Genomic DNA, 21,827 nt, shown 5'->3' with positions numbered 1-21,827 from the left:
GTCGATAAATAGTAAACACTGTAGAATACTAATAGATATGTATAAAATCAGTGCTGCCAGAACCAGGGATGCGAATTGTTTTTGCCGACGATTTTCTTTGTGTGTGTGTGTGTGTGTGTGTGTGTCACTGGTGTCAAATATAAAAAAAAAATAGAAAAGAATAATTATTTAGCGTCCGGCGTTGAGGTCGTTCGCAGACTGATTTTTTTTTTTTAAAGGATCTGAAGGGGGGTGCGTTCGCACCCAACGCACCCCCCCTGGTGACGCCCATGAGATCTGGGGCCCAATGCATAAAAGTTATACAATTACGGTAACTTTGCCATCCAATGGTAACTTCCATGGAATTGATTTTGATTGGCTGTTGAGTATTGTTACCGTTGTAGTTACCATTGGATGGCAAAGTTACCATAATTGTAACTTTTATGCAACGGGCCCCAGGGGCTTAGCTGTTTCATAAAAAGATTGAACATAAGTTGCGATCAACTTCGCGATTGATCGCAAGTTACGCTCAATCTGTAACTGAATATGCCCCGGTGGCGTGTTTTTTTAGACGGCACAGATTGGGGAGCCCAACCCTAACCCTAGCCCTAACTAACCCTAACCATCAAACCCTAACCCGTAACCCTAACCCAACGTGTTTACCATAGGTTTAATACGCGCCATGCCCCAATCTGTGCCGTCTAAAAAAACGCCCCCGGTGCCCCGTTGCGTACTCTTTGGACTGTGTGTGTGCGAGTAGTGGCGAGTTACTGCCAGCCACTGCTGCCAGCTAGCCACTTGCGGCCACACGATCTCGGACGTGGTTTGCGGCAAGGAGAAGGTCCCTGTTTGCGGCGAGCTGAACTCGTACTTCGTATGTGTGGGTACTTAGGGTAGCGAACACGTGCGTACGCGTACGCCTTCGCTTGCTGCGTTCATTGCTGGTGCATGTGTGTATGCGTACCTGTGCATGCTTGCTCCACGCGCGAAAATCCAAGATGTCTTCTCGATACGGCAGTCGCCCCCCAAATACGTCGCTTTACATCCGGAATTTGCCGGATGGCGTGAGGTGCGTAAAATACTTCTATCACATTTAGATCTGAGAGTTTATTTGTGTTAATCTCACGATTTATAGTCATCGTTTACCTGTGTAATTGAAAATAATTTTGGATTGGTGTAGGCCTTGTGTTCTGGCTTGTTGAATGTGACTGCTGATTATCTCCATGTGTATCCGTGCGGCGTCATATGTGTATTGTGTATGCAGAGAATCACTGCACTGGGTAACCCCGGCGCGGATGGCAGGGGCGCTGTAGCATGTTGTTAGTATCTGGTAATCATGTACAAATGCACACCATGCACACCTACCATTTCCTTCCTTAATTTGTCAATGAAAACTTCTTGTGGCTATCAGAAATGTCAAGATGGACCTTATCTGACGGTTTCATGAAATTTCATAGTCAATTACAGAAGAAAAGTAGCTAATTTTGACTCAAAAGTACGCCGATCGACGGCTGTGTCAGTGTAGCATGATGAATGATCGATTATGTGGAAGAGCGATATAACGACGATAATCGATCGTTGTAGTCTGTGATACAGCCGCTTGTTTGGTGTTTGACCACAATAATTACGTCGGCTCGACAGTAAAATGTGGAAGAAAGAAAGTGATCTTGATGCGTCTGTTTTTTATCGTTTTAGTTAATTTCCTCCTGCATGTGACTGTATATCTGTCAACATTTTTTGCTGACTAAATGATGGACGGATCACGTACAAAACAGTAAAAGATATATGACAAATTAAATGGGAATTATCCATCATGAATATTGCACAATAAAATGGATTTTTACTACAAAACAAAAGCAAATACTGGGGTTGCAGTTTTTATATACATAATTTAAAAAATGAAATGGAAAAATAAATACTATCATGAAAACAATTACTTTCTACTATCCCTAAGATGAACTTATCAATTAAAAACATATTACCATTTTAATTTCAATATTCTGTTTCTTTTTAGGTAAAATGAGCACTTGAGAAGTCCACAATGTAAACATACACTTTTTGTAATACTTTTCTCTTTAATTTATTAAATTAGGCCTATAGATTAATTATGTAGATTACTAGAAACAAATCCCCTTTGAATATAACTTCCTTCTCATCTTTTCTCTCTCTTTCTCTCTCCCTCCTAAATAGCCTAACCTTTTTCTTCCACTTTTCCTTCAACCTCATTCTATTCCCTTCAACACTACTCAAATTATTATTATCAACTTTGTCATGATGAAATCAATACTTGCCACAATTTTTAAAGAAAGGATCGATGTCTAAATCCTGGTATGAATAATCTGTATCAATAATATTATTGAATAGTGATAATCATGATAGTAGCAATGAAAACAAAGAACTATCACAATAGCTCACTTGAGCCTTCAACTCAGGTGAGCTAACAATAAGAAAAAAAATATGAAAAAGAAAGTAGGAGCTACACGTATTGCACAAGTCAAGTTCAATATTGTAGTAAGCGGCTAATTAGAGACTACCAGAATCGATTATAATAGTTGACATCGTTCTCTGCGAAATCGGTGCACAATACGTCGGAGACTATGTTCGCGACCGACGTACTTTTCAACTCCGATTTCTCATTTTTCTTACCTTTTCGGCTTTCTAATTCCATGAAAACTCTCTGATATGGTTCAATTTAGCATCTCCAATAGCTGCACAAAATTTGATCGACAAACGGCGAAGCGAACGGTAGGTGTGCATTTTTACATGATTACCAATTTACTTGGGTGACCCGCACCTCGCCATAGTTAATGTTTATGCATATGTAAATCAACATTTCGTCACTGAAATTCTATGAAATCCCACTCACATACAGAAAAAATGCTGAAGATTCCAATGGAACTACAAGTTCACTGTTCGATACCGGAAATTTGCAGCTATCAATCGTCCTCAAACGCGAACGATGCGGAATAGCTGTGCGCTAAGGTCAGGAAGGGGCCCGCGGGTGGCGGTATTCAGGCCCCGGATGGCGGTATTCGGGCCCCTGGCGAGGTGCGGGCACCTCTCTATACTATACGGGTTGGGGTCGCTGGTTCAGTTATACACTGGGTAGTAACCCGTTTTTCTTTATGAACAAAGCATGCACGATACACACACATTGAGATGACCATGAATAAATGAGGGCAATAATGCACTTTAGGGGCCTCTACTCTGTGGTACATGTGGATTTGATTAGGCCTATATCTTTATCTAGATCTGGAGTTCTAGACTCTATAAGCTAAGGCACTGCACCATATATGGGTTTGATGGGCACTAGTTAACCCCGGCGCGGGGCGCTGTAACCAGTAACAGCACCCCGAAGACTTGTATGCAATTTTTGCGGGAATAGTGAAGAAATCAAGTGCACTGCGATGCTTGCAATTCAGTAAACAACCCATCGTTCAAAATGACACTTGGAATCGCAACGAAAAGCCACATGTTGTAATACCATATTGTTGAATATTGTAGGCATAGGGTAACATCCCCAGTATTCGGTCACTTAAGCTTTTTTGCAATATTTTTCAAACTAAAATAATACATTTTTAGCGCTTTTTCAGCACCCGGTACTCTTAAAACTGGGCCTTTTGGAAAGTCGCGCCGATTCTGCACTTTTGACGTTAAAATTTGGGATTTTGGAGGGGGCTACGGGAGTTTCCTGTTGTGAATGAGGCTGCGTTTATCAACTTTCCCCTGTTTGAAATGGCTTTCGAAAGCCCTTTCCAGAGCCCTTTCCAAAGCCGTTTCCAAAGCCCTTTAGAATAGTTGCGTTTATCAACTCTTTGCGAACACGATAACTGGCCTGTCACTGCACAGCTGCATTGAGCAATTCGACCCGAGGAGATGAGGTCATATAAGGTGTGCATTGTTCGTAACTGCAGTACAATACTACAAAGCCGTTTCAAAACAGCTTTGCGTTTATCAACTTCAAAAGGCTTTTACAAACAGGTTTCTGAAAACCTGTTTGGGAAACCTGTTTGGAAAGTGTCAGAATGGCAAAATTCAATTTCTTCTGGACTTTGGTGTCACTCAGATGCAAATTTTCATGGTTGCTGGATATTTAGAGTGAGTTTGTGCATGTTTGGAGAGCAATTGACGAAGAAGTGCAAAAGTACACTTGAGCCGTCCAGGCGCTAGTCAGGAAACCAGCTCATGAGGGGGGGCTCCTGCTCATAAGGATCCCTCCTCCTTATGAGTACCCTGGCCACGCTCATGAGGCCCTCAGGGCGAGATGTTCATGAGGTCCCCTGTTCACCTCTCATCCATTTTACATGTGACATAAAAATTGTTGCAAGTTGGCACAGTGATTTCTTTTTTTACACACACATGTCCACCTTCCATGATGAAAGGAAAAAATATTTGTCTGTGCTTTTTGACAAAAACTGAGTTTTAATCAACTAGTGCGCAGTGACCCACCGAAACACGGGCGCCAACAGGTTCGCTCAATGCAGGGTTGCTGCACCTACATGTATTGACCTGATCTGACTTGATATTTGGGTGCTTTTTTTCTGCAGCTCTCACCTCTCTATGCACAAATCAGCCCCATGAAGCTGAAGTCTGACATCATTTTACAAATATATTCGTAAAGAGAAAAATAAAATCAGAACTAACCTGCTCTTGTGCATGGTTATATTCCAAATTACTTTTCCACATGACAGTACAAATAGGTGGGTATTTGGATTTGTTAGCAAACTCATCACTGTGTAGGTATAATGTACAGGTTCACTGTCTTCTTGAATTCTGCCATCCACTAGCCTTTGGGTGCCTTTTGTACAAGTGCGCGCCTTTCGTGCAAGCGCGAGTCCTGCGGCATCTAGTGTAGACAGCGCACAAGCCATACAAGATGCGGGATTTTCAGAGTGAGCTTGCGCACGCACAGGAGGAGATTTCTATACATAGTGCTTTATTACACAAGATACGATTGTACTAATTTGTAGCTTTGACGATTGTCACTGTTTTGTAAATGGCTAGCTGTACATGCAATCATGTGAATGGATTTACGTACAGCCAAGTAATGACTGCAGCAAAGTACTTGTCAACTGGCGTTCCATGCAGCAACAAAAGCTTACCATCTGCTCTGTGCGTGTTGGTTCACACACCTCGGCCTACGAGGACTGAGTTCCCGATAATATGCTTGGTTGGTCCCTAAAGTGCATGATTGCCATCCCGTCTCACATATTTGTGACTGAATCCATGACCCAAGCTGAGTGGGTGTATACAGCCTAGTCAACATCACCATCAAAATAACCTCATTTTTCATACATTTTAGACAACTCTATTTTCTCACAATATCAGTGGTTTCTACATCATTTACTCAACGTCTTTCCTCCTTGCTTTTCAAGTCTCATCAAAAACATCTGTCTGTTTCCTTCTTACCCCATAGTTTGGTTTATTCCTAGAAAATCCTATGGTAGTTCAGATAGTGAGAGTTGGTGCGGCGCATATGTACCATACGTGCATTTGTATGCCCATGATGGTACGGGTAAATTTACAATGTTTATCGGTACTTATTACATGTTAATATTGTTATGATGTATATACGTATAGTATCGTAAGTATTGCGCAACTGCACGAAAGTGGCTGAGATATGGCTTTTATAGAAAAAAAGAATTTGCGTGCACTTTGATATGCACATGTTTAGCTATATTTAGCTACAGCCACAGTGTAGCTGCTAATCGACTGCATCATGTACTTGCAAACTATTTAAGATTTTCTGCTCGTCCGGTAATAGATATATGCGATCTTATCAGGGCCCAGTCCTGTCTTGCACCACTCTTAAAGTGTTGTGATTGATTTGATTCATTTACCAGTTACATTTTAATTGCCAATTCAAACCCAGAAAATTTCTAGGCCGAGGTGAGCTAAACATAATGTAAGAAGTCATGTGTGTTGGGACTTAGCAGAAACATGGTGTACAATGTAAGTTTACATTCAGCCCATAAATAATTAATAAATAACTTGTCAAGTAACATGTTTACAAACAGTTCCAGAATGCACAGTCAGAAGAAACAGTCTTTTAGATTTCAAAAATGTGTTTGTATTACAAAAGGTTAGTGCTTGTTTCATTTGCTTTGATATTGCCATTTGTGCTGAGCGGCTCAAAAACATATTCGCGCTGCGCAATTGTCAACCCATTCACAATGTGCAGAGAAAATTGTGAAGATATTTTCACAGGTCTTCGAATTCGCACTAGCCGAAAGCAGCACAAAATTCGTGAAAATGAATGTACTGTGAAAATTTCTGCATTTTCAGTATTATGTTCTATTTTGATACAGTGCACTTACACCTGTTTCTTTTTTTTTTTTTAATCCTCTCAGGTGCACACACATGTACTCACTCACACACACACACACACACACACACACACACACACACACACATAAAAAAATCTTACTGCTTATCATTAACAATGTTCTCATTTCTGTGCTGTAATGATGGTCTCTCATGTGCCATGAGATTGTGAGAATCGCTCTTCAGTTTCATAAATCATTGCAGCCGACAGCCTTTTTTGTGGCATAAAATTGTTGCGAACTACCACTGGCGTTCTGTGCGTATAGCGTGGACAAGAACCTTTGCATGCATTTTAATTTCGCGAATCTTGGCTCTGGCAAAATTCGCAAAATTAGAATACACAGGGACATTTCTTGTTTTACTGGTAATTAGGGATATTTCTTGTGCCAAAATGTAGCAATATGCCAGTGACAACATTGTCTTGTGATTATTACGGCTGTTTGGAGATTCTCATGTGACCCTCCTAGTTTACATTCAAATGATTATCATGTTTGTTTTGCATGAATCCTCTCTGCCCTGTTGCTTTTTCCTCATTTTATCGGCAAATAGAATTTCTTATTTTGTATTAAAGACACATGAAATGTTTTCTGATTTTGTGTGAATACATGTATAAAAAATGAATTTGAACCATTTCTATCTATTGTTAGTATTGTCATTATCATACCTTTGTCTGATTATTTCCTTGACATGTTGCAGAATTCAGAGCAAATATACAGTTTCACTTTCATTCAAAAGTGTGCAGAGCCGACTTCTTTAACTGAATGTTGGCAAAGTTTTGCATTGCATGAACATGTACATTTATACTCTCTCCATTCTCTCCATTGCTTATAAATGCTTATGGTTGCGGGAGCTTGAATCTTTCCCCCCTTTTTCTTTGCCTTGATGAATCAGAACAGAGGAACTGCGCCAGCTGTTCGGGAAGTATGGTCCCATTAGTGACGTCTACATCCCTCTGGATTACTATACCAGGCAGCCTCGAGGGTTTGCCTATATTCAATATCCTTGATATCTCTACTTGGTGAGATGCTGTGTTAGAGAACCCCCTCCCCCCCCCCCCAAAAAAAAAAAAAAAAAAGAAGGAGGGAAGGGGACTGTTTCTTGAAGATTTAAAAACAAAAACAGCCTCTCTGTGTAGGTACCAATATCCAGTGGTATTGAAACCTTTTCCAACATGTAGCATCTCTTTGACCTTCAGAGGCAGTACAACAATGTCAGATAAAAGGTTGCCTGCTACTTTCCGAAGTATATTCCATGGTACTTTAAAAGAGCAGTAGTTGCACGGTTCCCTACCTTTGTAAGATAGTGAGCTGGTAATGCTCGCATCCCTTTGTAGTTATTACACCTGGTTTTAGTGCAGCATCCTCCATTAGCAAATCCATGATTAAAATGAGAAATAGTAAATGACAAAATGGTGCACTTAATGGACGAATGTACACAAAAACAGGGGAACATTGAGAGACAAGATGGAAGTCGTCGTGCAAAACGTAGTGTATAACAATAGCTCCTAAAAATTAGTGGATGGTAATTGCTGCTGCCAAGAGATGAAGAATTTATGTGAACTGCTAGCATTGAGTGATGTCAAAATGTTACAATATCTCTGCATGCTGGTTCTTTCAGCCTTTTAAACGTCTGTCATGGTTTATTGCAGTTGTGTGAAATTGGAAAAGGCCTAGTCCTACTGTCATGCGATATGCTCTGCACGCCATGATTAGTTGGATTGTGGAATTTTCATTTATGTCTATCACAATCTGCACCACTGTTCAAATTGTGGTCTGAATTGTGGAGTAATCATGTTGATCGTATGATCTTGAGTTCAGTTTGAATGGCAATAGCATTGATCGTAGAAAAGTTTTGAATGGTTCAAAAATTGTCCGCGATCAATGCAACTGCCACAACCGACCTCAAGATCTGATAAGATCTGATACAATCACCATGATTACTCCACAATGCAGACAATGATTTTGATTGTGCAAATTGTGATACAAATAAACAAAACTTACACGATCAGCTATTTTAAGATGGCCCAATTGTGGTGTGCGTAGCGGATCGCACAACAATGGGAACGGGCCACAAAGTAGTGTAATGGTTCTGTAGGTGTTTATTCAAATTGGCTGCTTTACTGAGACTGACTCATACAGGTTTCTGTTTGAAACATACAAAATTGTAACCTCTTGTGTTTCCTTGGCCCTTATGCAACTTTTGTGAATTCAAAGTTTTGGATTCCAAGTTGTCAGTGATATGCACGAGAGACAAACATGTCATGAGTGCCTTGAGAAATTGTTGGTCAGTTAGCTTGCATGTCTGATGTGAAGATTTTACTGTTTACAACTTATTATTTTCTGTTTCCAGTTGAGTTGTCTTGCACAAGTGTTTGGTTTGATGTGTTCAAGATTTGGGTAAAGGGGTGTGGGGGGGGGGGGGTACATCACCTACTAGTAAAAGTTTCCTTGTGTGTTGCATTGGCTTCTCTAATTTCATTCGTCATTTGCTTTTTCATTGTGTTTGTTCACTTGAGGAATTTGTCAATTTGTAAGGTCGGTCCACTAACTTACAACTTGCTCAAAGACTTTATGTAGTGTAATTGTTGAATAGCTTTTTGATAAATTTTGTTTCCGTTTCTTTCTTTTTTTGGGGGGGGGGTGTGTCATATAACTTAAGGGGATTACACAACTGCTATAAGATAGGAAAACTCCACATTCTTTTCTTACTATTACACTTCCATTTCATTTTTATGCTTTGCTTTTAAAATGCACACGGCACCATGCTTTAGCTCATCAACATTCATTTTCCATATAAATATGTGGATCTGTGCATAATACACTAATTATGGGTCATTAAAAATGTTTGGTCATCCTCAGGCTGCATTCGCAAATGTGTGTTTATTGCACGTTTTGTTTTATTTCCTCAAAGTTGTGAACTTTGGTGAGATACTAACCGACTTTGAACTTTCCATTTTGCCCTGAAGTTGGTCCTGTGGCTGCCCTACCCCAGTTTTAACCTGTCATTGGTACTCGATGCTTGGCAGCAATGTAGTACCCTATTTCGTCATCAGCTTTTTAAGGATTTGGTGATGACATAGGTCAATGCTTATTGCTTCCTTTATTCATGTTTACAAAAAAAGATCTCTCCCGAATAGATACTTAACGACATATGGGATTGTCTTTGCGGACTAATTTCATTGTATGATCAGTAGTTTGATGATGTTCCTCTTCAGTAAAATGTACTGCAGATTATAAAGCAGTTGTGTGACAAGTATATTGATACAGAGAATGTCCTGCTTGACACTGGTGTGAAGGTGAGTACCGAGTAGTACAGTAATTGAGAGTGAGGTGACTGGCTGCACAGTATGGCACGGGTGAAGCTAATACATATTTTGTGTTTTTGTCTTTGCTCTGTGTCACAGTTAGAGCACAAGTCAAGCCATTACAAGTTCAAGTCAAGTTCTTGGTTGTCATGGCAACACAAGTCAAGCCTGCCTTGGTAAGGAGCGAGTGCTTGGCAGCCCTCATGTCTATGGATGCTGCCATAAATGTAGGCGCTCAGAAGGGGTGGACAGATGTAGAGATTAACTTGGAAAATACCTTATTGCATATTGTAAAATAGATGATACAGCACTTTAAAGCTGAACTGGATACTCCAACTATTAGTATTTCTTTTCTACTTCCACTGAAAATAGCTTATCAGTTCGAGTTGCAAAATTCAAAGATGCATAAATCTGTGGAATATTGAGCTACATTGTTTGGGTGACCAAAGGACAAACAAGTATTCAAAAGGGTGAGTAGAAATACAAAACAAAACATGTGGAGTGATTTTATTTTTGTGTGTGTACCATTTTATCTGTAACTCAAAGTATTATCTTTCCTCATGTTTGACCTATTTTAAAATTTGCATGTTCATGTCTTTCAGTACAAACCCATTATAATGTTGTATGATGTCATGTTAAGTTACAAGCCATTTCATCTGTCCACCCTCTATATCTGTGATATGAAGGGTTACCAAGGCACAAGCTACCTTGCTGCATTAAACCAAGAGCTACCAAGCTTCACAAGGCATAGTTCAACAACCAAGACAGCTTTGGCTGTAGAAACCAAGGGCAAACCAAGTCAAGCAAGCAGCAATAAAGAATTTAAAGGCCCAAGTCAAGTCAAGTTGATGCACAAGCCAGCCCAAGGCAAGCCAAGACCTAAAGATCAAGCGTGTGTGCAGCTGTTGGCTCGAGTCTAGCGTGTTTGGGGATGACATCCAAATGAGAGAATCAAGGTAGACCAAAAAAAATGGAAGGTCTGGGGCTACGTTCACTCAGTATCAAGGCAACACACCCATTTATGGCGCAGTAGTTTGGTTTTACGGTGCAAGTACGTTTGCGCACTGTTGTGAAACACAAGTAACACCCCAAAGCAGAAGTTGCAAGTTGTCTGACCAAGATCGAGTATCCTATGGGGAAGGTATGTGCATAGGGCACGATCTATTCTCTCTTTTTTTTTTAACCCCTTTTTCACTCTCACTCTATCTGTTTCTGACTATGTAATCACAGACAGACGCAATTTTGGGAATATTAATTGCCTTGTGCTTTGGTACGTGATGACTACAGTAGTTACATATTGGCAGGTAATAGTCGATCATGCTGGCTGATACATAATTTAATTCGTACATATACAATTTGTAAGTCCTATTCTGCATCCAGTTTCCTTACCTTTCAATTATTATCTAACGACTACAAAACCACAATGCCATCGCAACGACTCACTAAAAAATATAGAAGAATATATATAAAAAAGAATTAAAAACAGTCATAAACAAGCCTTCCTGGAACCACCTGACTAGTAAATTTGTTTGTTACAATTGTGAGGTATTCCCAGAACTGCACATGTACTGTTTTGCTACATTTCAAGAGATATTCGTCTGTTTTACTAACATGTGTTTGACATTGAAGGGCAACACAGTTAATGTAAATGTATTTAAGTTTGATTTGAAATTGGATGTATCACTTTGAATATCTGGATAGCTGCTATATTTGTGTGTGGTAGAATATGTATTGAATTTAGTCTGATATACTGTCTCCTCAGTAGATCAGACACAACAACAATATTTCTCCACGGGGACTTGAGAGCCTATTTTACAACGGGAACAGTTTCTCAAAGAATTTCAGAGTCACACAGGCAGTATTGATTGGTATGAATGCAGCAGTGTTACAGTAATGTAGAAGCTAATTCTCAGAGGGTAGTGCAAAGGTACAGATCTGTTAAATACTGGGAGGTGAACACGTAGGTATGCATTGAAAAAGACTTCCTTGACCAGAAAAGATTGCCACGTTTGACGACATCCGGGATGCTGAGGATGCCATGTATGCTCTGGAACGCTACCGCTTCTACGGCAGGGAACTGGAGATCCAGTATGCTGAAGGAGACAGGAAGAGTAAGTCCTTCTAGTTGGGGTGCTACACGTGCACAGTTTATGTGAAATCAACATTTTTAGTAAAATTGAAATTGACTGAATTTATCTTGTCAGAATTGAACATTATTTGACTTCCAGGGTATTGATATGAGAGGACTGTTAGCTTATTTGTAGAAGTTCGAAATGAAAGTATAGAATAAAGCTGATGAAGTGCAGGTAATGGTGACCTGTTGTATGAAGAGTTTAGTGATTATAGCACATTCCAATATTTGCATCCACTTATGCTTGCAGTCAAGAAGTGGTTGTTGCATCTTTAGCTGCTGCCATGATTGACAAATATTACAGGCAATTTTGCGTAACAAGAATTTGGGTATCTATTAGCACCTTAGCTCTGGAGCATCACTTTGAGCCTAGACTGCCTAATGAGGGGTTTTTCTAGGGGGAATATATTTTGTGTGGCATGTACAATGTAGCGGATGGTTGGATGAAAAGATATAGAAGTCCTCCCTTTGTGGTGCAACAATCTAATGGATGGAGCTCATCATGTTGCCTTTGCTGTCCCACCCATCACAGCCCCGAGCCAGATGAGAGGCAAGGAGAGAGGCACGTACAGGTCTTCCCGCTCCTACCGCTCCCGCAGCAGGAGCCCCCGACGTCGACGGTCCCCTTCGTACAGTCCACGCCGGAAGCGGTCTCCCAGCTACAGCCCCCGCAGGAAGAGCAGGAGGAGTAGAAGCCGAAGCAGGAGCAAAGACAGGTGAGGAAACTGTTCCATCATTGATGGTATGCCTTGCATATAAGTCACGACAAGGATGATGGATGATGATGATGATGGTAATGATGGTGATGATGGTGATGATGGTGATGATGGTGATGATGATGGTGATGGTGATGGTGATGATGATGATGGTGATGATGGTGATGATGGTGATGATGGTGATGATGATGATGATGATGATGATGGTGATGATGGTGATGATGATGTGCTTGACTGAGTGCAAACGCTCCAAAAAGCAGCACTGCTGGGGATGGCACAAATCCTCAGAAAAGTACTAGAAGTCTAAGGTTCCAGGATGGAACTTGATGTGATATTATCTCCAAGAGATATCTTGTGATGATAGAGACATATTATCAATAATAATAATAATGATAATAATAACAATAATGATAATAGTAATGATAGTAATAATAATATGGTCTTCTTTATCAAGGGAAGCCTCCTCGGTGAGGACCCTGCCAGTATTATTACCTAGCATTGCTAAGTATCCATTTATACACATGGGTCAAGAGGGACTGTGTGAGTAAAAGCCAAGAATGTAAGCCCTGGGCTGGATTCAAACTTGTACCTTCTGATTAAAAGTGAGGAGTTTTATCCACTATGCTACAGTGCTCAGTTACAGGTATAAGGAGGATGTGTACTCGTCCTCCAAGGCAGAATTGATTTTGTGTCTTTGAAACAGTCTTACTGAAAGTGGGTTATCTCAAGATCCTTTGCCGTGGAAAAATTGCAGTTTGATGTCTGAGCAATCGATGAAAAAAGATTACAGAAAAGCTGTGGTACAATATTCAGAGAGATGAACAGAGAGAAGTATGGGGGGGGGGGGATTGCTTGTATGCTCATGGTATGGAGGATAATATTTCATTATTAAAGTCTTTTGCTGGACTGCTGTTATCACCAGCTACAATCGGCATATTCTTTCTCTTTATGTGCGCATCAATGTCCAGGAGACGTCACAAGTCCTACTCGAGATCCCGTTCCCGTTCTCGGTCGCTGTCGCGGGACAGGATGAGGACACGCAGCAGGTGAGTTTTCTCTTTGCCAGCTCGCCATTAGCCGATAAAATCGCAAGCAGCAGGACACCCCCGTGCTTGGTGAAGATCAGGGAGGCTATGTCCAAATGCACTCAAAGTGATAGCATGTACAGTGTAATCCCGTTAACAAACAAGGCTATCAATGAAATTCTTGTTACAACAAAATAAGGTTTCATGTCCCCAAAGTATCATCTATTTATATTTATGTACTTTACTGTTCGTCTATAACAAAATTTTGATATAACGAAAGAAGATTGCTAGTGCAGTCCTGAGGACCTCGCTATATTGGGACTCACCTATACCCTCTATCACAAAGTGACTCCTTTCTCTCTTTCTCCATGGTTCATGGCCGGCTGAAGAAAATAAGGAGACCTCAGCCTCCATAGGTGACACAACCAGTGCAATAATAATGCATATATGCAGCTGAAATAGAATCCCAATTCCATGATGTCTGATCTAAGCTACATTCACCAGTCTCGGCTTTTAACATTTTGACAAATCGATTGAAATACTATGTATTTAAAGAATTTTTTTCTTTGTCACGAACACATTCAGAATAATCTGATTGCAAAGACGGTATTAAAGTTGGCTGATGCTGCAACTGACGCCAGAAAGGGATATTACTCCCCGAGGGGAGACAACACTCCCTCTTCCTCCCCACCCCCTATAAAACAAAAACAAAATAGATCCAACTACATTCTTCCAAACCTCCATGACTTTATTTCAGAATAGCATTGATTGCTTGCATGTATGGCAACATTTCACTCCAGAAAGTGTGTCTTACAGCTCTTTTAAAGGGGATGGCTAGTAACTGATCAGTGGGAATCAGTGGGAATGCTGGGGGATGATTGTTCCAATCCTTGTGGGATTCATTTAAGAGTACATTATGTATCTATTGTTGTGTGAAAATTATTTGCTTCAGAATGGTCTCATATTCAAGTAATGTGCAGTTTAATGTTTCCAGGTTAGCGTCCCTGGTCAGTGACGGGGCATTAATCTGCACATTACTTGAATATGAGACCGTTCTGAAGCAAATAATTTTCACACAACAGTAGATATATGATGTACTCTTAAATGAATCCCACAAGGATTGGAACAATCATACCTCAGCATTCCCACTGATTCCCACTGATCGGTTACTAGCCATCCCCTTTAAAGCACAAATATACCAAACACTGATCTGAAAATTCCAACAGCGGATGCTCTCATGTGATACAAAGTTTGATACATTTTTTTTTTCTCCTGCTGCGTGGACATGTGGACAGAAATTATTGACGGAAAATATCTTTGTCAATAGCTTCTCCTTTTCATTACAGTTATATAACGCTGTTGAAACCTTTAATGATTTACAATATGGCATTTGTGTTTTCCGATGGACAGAACATTCAGTCGTTCGCCGTCGCGGTCCAAGAGCAGATCAAGGTCCCGGAGCCGAAGCAGATAGGCTGGAGCAGCCTCGGTCGGTTCCACGGGCGCCACGACAGAAGCGTGAGCGTCTTGCATCTTGGGACTCTGGAGTGCTTACAGGGCACAGCCACCTGTGCAAGCAATGTGTTGATGGCCACAGTATTGTCTCTATTATCTGTGCTAGCAGGCCAGAGAGCTGTAGGTTTCATGCGACAGCTGTTGTTTCATGCGGTAGGTAGTGATGTTCTGTCTGTGAGTTATGCCTGTTACCATTACTATTGTTTATTTTATTTATTTGGCAGTCAGACACATCAGAAATATTATGCTATGATATCACAACAATAAAGCAAATGCACAATTGTAGAATGGGTTGTGCTGTAACAACGTCCAGCATCATTGTCACATTTTAATCAGCATGAATACACAGAGGCTGGTATCTTACCATGTCCACCTCATGTGCAAGATAATTTGGTTACCTGTAGGTGAGGTTCCAATGATGTCATCAAGCCATGGCTCAATTTGCTGAGGGGCAAAAACTGCATATGGAGGCCCCCATATGTGTGGGCAAGCACGTAAACATTACATCCCACGTCCCATCATCGCGTATGATATTATCCGGCCAGCCAGGCAGGCTGGTATGCGGTATGCATACTGCGCGCTAGAACTATGCGCTTATTATATATGTGACTTGTTTTTGCCCTTCAGGCAATGTGTGTATTGATGCACAGAACCTTGTCTGTATTTTACCTTTTCAATATGCAAACAAACAAACACACCAAAAGTCTGTGTTTGCATTTACACTATATTCATCCAAGTGAATGATTTCACGAATCAGATTTTAGGTGATACAGGAGTGTTTGTTTAATTCAAGGACTGCAAACTAGGCTACACATGTGAAATCTTAAAAATAAAATCATAGCAAAATCACTTAAAAGGCCTTGGACACAGTAAATTTATTAATTTGTAGAAATTACACTTGAGGTGGGGCAGAAACCTTTGACAATATTCTACAGTTTGTTGAATAGTGTAAGATGATCCACCGTGCCCTGTGAGCATTTCCATGTGTTGTAAGATGCCCTACAGACATGTTTGATTTGTTACATTTTGTCTGTAGAAGTCAATGTACAGGTTGTTTGTATTTTTTTAGGAAGTGTAAAATGGATGATGCAAGCCATACATGTATCAGTATTTAACTTGTCTTGAGTTCTTGACATCCTAACCATCCATTGTGCTTGCATCTGTAAAAGAAGAGGACAAGTTTTCTGTTTGTTTGTCTGAAAAATATCTGTGCTTAAAACCAACTGTCTATTGCCTGTTATATTCTTGTAGGAAATGCCAAGTCGTGAGCTGTTCTAGAAAAGTTCCTGCAATTATTTCACTCTTGGTGTATTTCACAAAATCACACACATTCTGTCTCCCTTGTGATGTATTTCCCCTTCTCTAAAAGATAATCAGTTTCCGATATATACTGTATGAGCTGTTATTTTCGCGAATTTCGCGAATCAAAGTTGGGCCACGAATTTAACAACACGCGAAAATGTCACCATGCACTATGGTAATAATGCACTTATGAAGGCCTCTGTGTCAATTCGCGAAAACAGCATCTCGCAAAAATGTCTGTGACCTCCTCATTCGCGAAAAATCTGTACGCGAATATAACAGCGTATACAGTACACTGCTTAGCCGAGAAAACCACTATACAGTATTTAAGTTAATACATATTTACATGGATATGTTAGCACTAAGAGTTGCAGTGTGACCATTTCCTGTTCACAGGGACCATATTGTTTTCATACTGACATACGGAGTTGTAGGTGTTTCTACACACGATGTCTGTTTTCAGAGGATGCTTTAAACGTTCAGTCATGGTCTTTGAATTCATAGTTTATCATCTGTTCCTGTTGGACTATTTGAAGGACTTTGTGGAGAGATGTGCTAGCAGAACTTATTCGGAAAAGCTGATGCAACGGTAGCTATATAGCTACAAGACAAACCAGTATATGCCGTAGTGTTTTCTGGAACCATGCCGTAGTGTTTTCTGGAACCATGCCATAGTGCGATACCAAAATCAGCTAGGAGTCTATGACATGTACAGAACACTCTGCATCGTATTCTTCTGTCCATGTCTTCATATAGGGTCATCCAGGCATGTTCATATGACGTGTTGGGAGCTTGTGTTAACACAAATGTGTCGAGTGCTATGCAAGGTATATTCCATAATGTAGGATTCATTTAGATAGGAGGGACGCAGCTGGTATTGAAGGTAGGCGTGTGAGCAGGGTGGAAAACATGTAGCACCTGTTTCTTATTTGTGAATGACTTCATGTAGAGAGCAGAAGTTGGCTATGTAGGTCAGTGTTATGTCTCATCTAGCTAGTAATTTATGTGTTGCACAGAAAAAACAGTATTTGAGGAAGATGGCAGATTGGGAGGCCCAATTGTCATCTCAAATGTGCTTCAAATCTATGTCATCAGTTGGGCTCATTCGTATTATGTAAGTTCAAGTGTTCGGTAGGTTCATTCATTCATTCATTCTGTTAGTGTGAATAGAAATGTTTTCTGTTTGTATAATTCATGTTGTATAGGATTTTGCTTACTGTTTTATAATATTTTTCAAGCTGTCAAGGACCTGTCAATGGGCGTTAGATAACTCCTCACATGTATCTTGATACTTGCCTTTCTTATTCCCTGTACACCAAGTACAAGATTGTCCTACTCTTACCCTCCTGAAATGTGGAAATCTTTATGACAAGTGTCCATACTGCAGCGACAAAAATGAAAAAAAAAAAAAGAAAAGAAAGAAAATGATCAGAATATTTCTCTTGTAAATTGCAAAGTTTCTGTGCACTCGATTTTCTTGAATTGATATGTCATGTTTGGCATCAACTACTAAACTGACAAAAGACAAAAAGGTTTTTTTGCCCTTCTGTATCTCAGGAGAAATTTGTGTTGGTTTCATAAAAATGGAAAAACATTCTCCTTAAGTCCACAAGGTTTAGCTAAGGACTGATCGACAATTGACAAATGACATTGTGACCATTACTGTTTCCCTGAAACTAATGTTCGATTGGGGTCTGAAATGAATACAGTGTTCATTTAGGATGAGTTCCAAGGGTATGGATGCAACGAGGGTCCGGATATAACGAGGTAAATTAGCCAGACCTAAAAGCCTTGTTATAGCAGCCCATAGTAACTTTAATAATTGAGAATGTATAATTACTGGAAACATCTTATGGCATGAATCCCATATTGCAAGTTGATAATGCTTCCATGTGCCACATTTGACCATGTACTACACATCTACTCTACTAATAAATACCAATCTTCGATAATTATATGCATAATCCCTAGAAGTGAATATGTGAACTTATATGTTCTTATTCTGTGCTGCCTGCAAGCCAGCAAACATGTCTGATGTGCCTGTATTCGAGAACATCACAGGAGAATTGTAGGTGCAGGCATGTGCAACTTCTTTTTTAAGTGTATGCACCAATTGTTCTGTGTGTATTCAAATGAAAAACGAGTCAGTTTAATGCCGATGTATCAGATGCTTCCCATTGAAAGTCCAGTTATTAAAGGACAAGTTCACCTTCATAAACATAAGGATTGAGAGAATGCAACAATAATAGTAGAACACATCAGTGAAAGTTTGACGAAAATTGGACAATCGATGCAAAAGTTATGAATTTTTTAAATTTTTGTGTTGGAACCGCTGGATGAGGAGACTACTACAGCTTGTGAGTCATATGCGTACAACAGTATAAAGAAAATGTAAAAGAAAATTCAACATATTTTCACTTTTCTCGCATAATAAAGGAGCTCTTGACTTGACTCTTTCTAAAGGCAGGGGGAATAATATTACCCATAACATTTGTCGGTAACGAGTCAGGGGAATGTGTATTTTTTTCAAAAGATGGAATTTTGTGAAATTCTCTTTATATTTTCCTTATATTGTTGTACGCATGTGACATCTAAGTTATTCATACACTGCAGTAGTCTTCTCATCCAGCGGTTACTGCACAACAACTTCAAAAATTCATAACTTTTGAACGGATTGTCTGATTTTCCTCAAACTTTCACTGATGTGTTCTACTAATATTGCTACATTCTCTCAATCCTTATGTTTATGAAGGTGAACTTGTCCTTTAAAATGATTGTATCAGATGTGAAATGTGATTTGTGTCTTTTATTTTGACCAGGTACACGAAGAGATATTCATGCATAGTACAGTATACATAAATATACACTGCAAAAGCTGTTCTTAGAGCTTGTGATTTGTTCTGGCAATTAAATGTTTACTTTCCTATAAAGTTAATGTGTACCATGCTCTTTCTCTCACTTGTGTGATAGCCTGTATTGGTGGAGGTGCAAACTTGATGATGCTCAATGTCTTCCAGTACAATATTCTACACCACGTTTAAAAAGAAATGAAACCCAAATTAAAATATACATGTGCATTGAGTGAATGCAGTGATACTAGTAGAACGCATCATTGACAAAAATGAGATACGCTGTAATGTGTCCAAAAGTTATGCATTTTTAGTTTGAGTGCAACTATCGCTGGATGAGAAGACTACTACAGTTCATGACGTCACAGAAAAAATGAGACAATTACATGTTTAAAGAAAATATAAATTAGAATTCGACAAAATTTAATCTTTTTTTTTGTTGAAAATTATGCATTCATGTATTAAGGGTCATTTTCCCCCTACTTTCTGAAAGGGTACTCTTTTTTTTATTATGCTAGAAAAATGAAAATATGTTGAATTTTATCATTTTCTTATATCGTCCTCTAAATGTGATGTCACAAAATGTAGTCTTCTCATTCAGCGATGACAGCACCAGAACTTAAAAATTCAGAACTTTTGAATGGACTGTCTGATTTTCCTCAAAATTTCACTGATGTGTTGTACTTCTGTTGTAGCATTCACTCAATCCACAGATATATTTGAGTTTCATTCTCGCTGGGGAAATCGGACAGAAGAAAATCACAGATGTATGGAAATGAAAAGTTTCACACTTTCACCAAGTGCGGTGGAAACTGGGTAACTTTATAACGAGATCCTTGGGACCAAGACAATTTGTTCTTTATATCAGATATTTTGTTATATCAGTAGTCCGTAAACAGTACAAAACAAAGGAAATAAATTCATTGGGATCATAGAAACGAGTTCGGTATATCAGGTATTTTGTAATATCAGATCTGTTTATATCTAGTTTCCACTGTACTTATCGATTGTCACAACCAAAATCAATTGAGTGAAGTGATGCCATCAACACATGCATTCCAAAAACACATTAAATTTTTGAGCGGTAAAACTGGTAAAACCTCTGAGTGGAGTATGAGCAGATAACCCCCCCTTGAAAATCTCAAGACTGGAGTGAGATAAGTTGTGTATCTGTGTATCTACTCAGGTATCAAATCTGAAGATACTGAATGTGTTGTGAATTTTACATATTTTTCCTTTTTAAATTCTTATTTCTAATGTGTGTCTATGGAGATTGATTTACAGGTGTGAGGCCTTAACTGCCAACATTCATTATATGTGTACTATTGAGTCATGTTCTGTTAAAATTCCAGGAAATTTCTGCGCGTTCACGTTCTTGTATCTTCATTGATAACTAATTGTTGATCGCAGAATAACCAAGTTTCATAATTGGGGTATGCAATGGACAACAAAACACAAAAACAGAATAACACACACACAAATTGCATGACTGTACATAATTTATTACAAATGTCTCATTTTCAAGTGAATATGAGTAGATAAAGCAATGACTTTGGTGAGGTTGACTGTACTTACAAGTGGATGTGTATTAGCAATACATTCTACACTGCCTGCAAAATCCAGGGAAATGGGTATTGGGTAAGAATATGTGCTGAAATACAGGCAAAATATCTTCATTTACACGTTTGTATACCATGCCCACATCCAAGCAAGAATGAGATAACTTAAATGATCTATTTACAAGCAACTGCAAGACATCTTGTCTTACAGGAAATCCTTAATGGATTCTCCATTTCCCTTGACCAAGCCAGCTTTCAGTTTTGCTTGAAATTGAACATATATTTTACGGATGCCAAAAGCTACAGACTGGCGAAATGTCAAGGACATCGCAAGGGTATGCTATCAAGTTTTTACCACATCCAAGTGAGGACAAGCAGCTGTTGGTAATATCCCTTGCCTCCCCCTCCCACTACACTAATGTATACATGGTACATTCCACCATGCCTTTAATTTTGTGAATGGTGCAAGTTGATCAATACTAACGAAATGAACAACTCGCAAAAATACTGCCTCCTATGACACAAGTGCAATGTGGGTCGCTTCCAAGGTGGGAAGCCCTGACTTTGCTTCATCAATATTGTTCTCAATCTTGCGTTCAACCACTCACATAATTGTGGTGTAAGTCCACAGGTGCAGAACATTTTACAATTACCTCCATGTCAGTTGATGGCGCACGTGTTGAATAATCGACTATGTTGATGAAATAAAAGTCCCAATTTACATTGATGGTCTTAGGTATGTTATTCCTCTGTACAAACAGAAGTTAAATATCACCTTAGTCGATGCATTTTTCCTAAGTCCTGTCAAGATCGACGTGAGTGGAGTTTACTGTACTCCCATAATAGCGCCACAAACAGTATGTCTCCCTTCACAACATGCTATTTGGTAAATTGGAGCAGTCCTCTTTGTCACAACATGTTGCAAAGACGAAGTCATTTCGATGAGTGAGCCACACCCTCGGTGGAATATCTCTCCCTTTAAAAACACTTAAAGCTTCATGCACTGTGACGAGCTGCTCTCTACGGCTCTGTGAGAAATATTCTCTCCCCTTCAAAGTCCATTAAGCTCTTTGCTTCAAGAATCAGAGACAGATATTGATAGATAGATAGATAGACAGACAGA

The 21,827-nt window shown here is 39.5% G+C and overlaps 1 protein-coding gene across 1 annotated transcript; it reads left to right on the top strand.

Moving 5' to 3' along the window:
• Window positions 1-969: 969 nt before the first annotated feature.
• Window positions 970-15,067, top strand: LOC139726771 (serine/arginine-rich splicing factor 12-like). Its single transcript, XM_071637762.1, has 6 exons — window positions 970-1,048; window positions 7,195-7,299; window positions 11,615-11,718; window positions 12,271-12,454; window positions 13,423-13,500; window positions 14,890-15,067. The coding sequence occupies exons 1-6, from the start codon at window positions 978-980 to the stop codon at window positions 14,951-14,953; spliced, it is 606 nt and encodes a 201-aa protein (XP_071493863.1). The 5' UTR covers window positions 970-977; the 3' UTR covers window positions 14,954-15,067.
• Window positions 15,068-21,827: the final 6,760 nt, after the last annotated feature.

The sequence above is a fragment of the Diadema antillarum genome, unplaced genomic scaffold (genome assembly GCF_040938485.1).
Source record: "Diadema antillarum isolate AM-2024a unplaced genomic scaffold, OU_Dant_1.0 seq00000098_RagTag, whole genome shotgun sequence".
NCBI lineage: Eukaryota > Metazoa > Echinodermata > Echinoidea > Diadematoida > Diadematidae > Diadema > Diadema antillarum.
Note: the sequence above shows the minus strand (reverse complement) of the source record. Positions and strands in the feature narration are given on the sequence as shown.

Excerpts from the sequence above, each read along its gene's own strand:
- LOC139726771 (XM_071637762.1), top strand. The coding sequence starts at position 978 with ATGTCTTCTCGATACGGCAGTCGCCCCCCAAATACGTCGCTTTACATC. Across the intron at positions 12,455-13,422 it reads CGAAGCAGGAGCAAAGACAG|GAGACGTCACAAGTCCTACT; the intron begins GTGAGGAAACTG and ends ATCAATGTCCAG. Across the intron at positions 13,501-14,889 it reads AGGATGAGGACACGCAGCAG|AACATTCAGTCGTTCGCCGT; the intron begins GTGAGTTTTCTC and ends TCCGATGGACAG.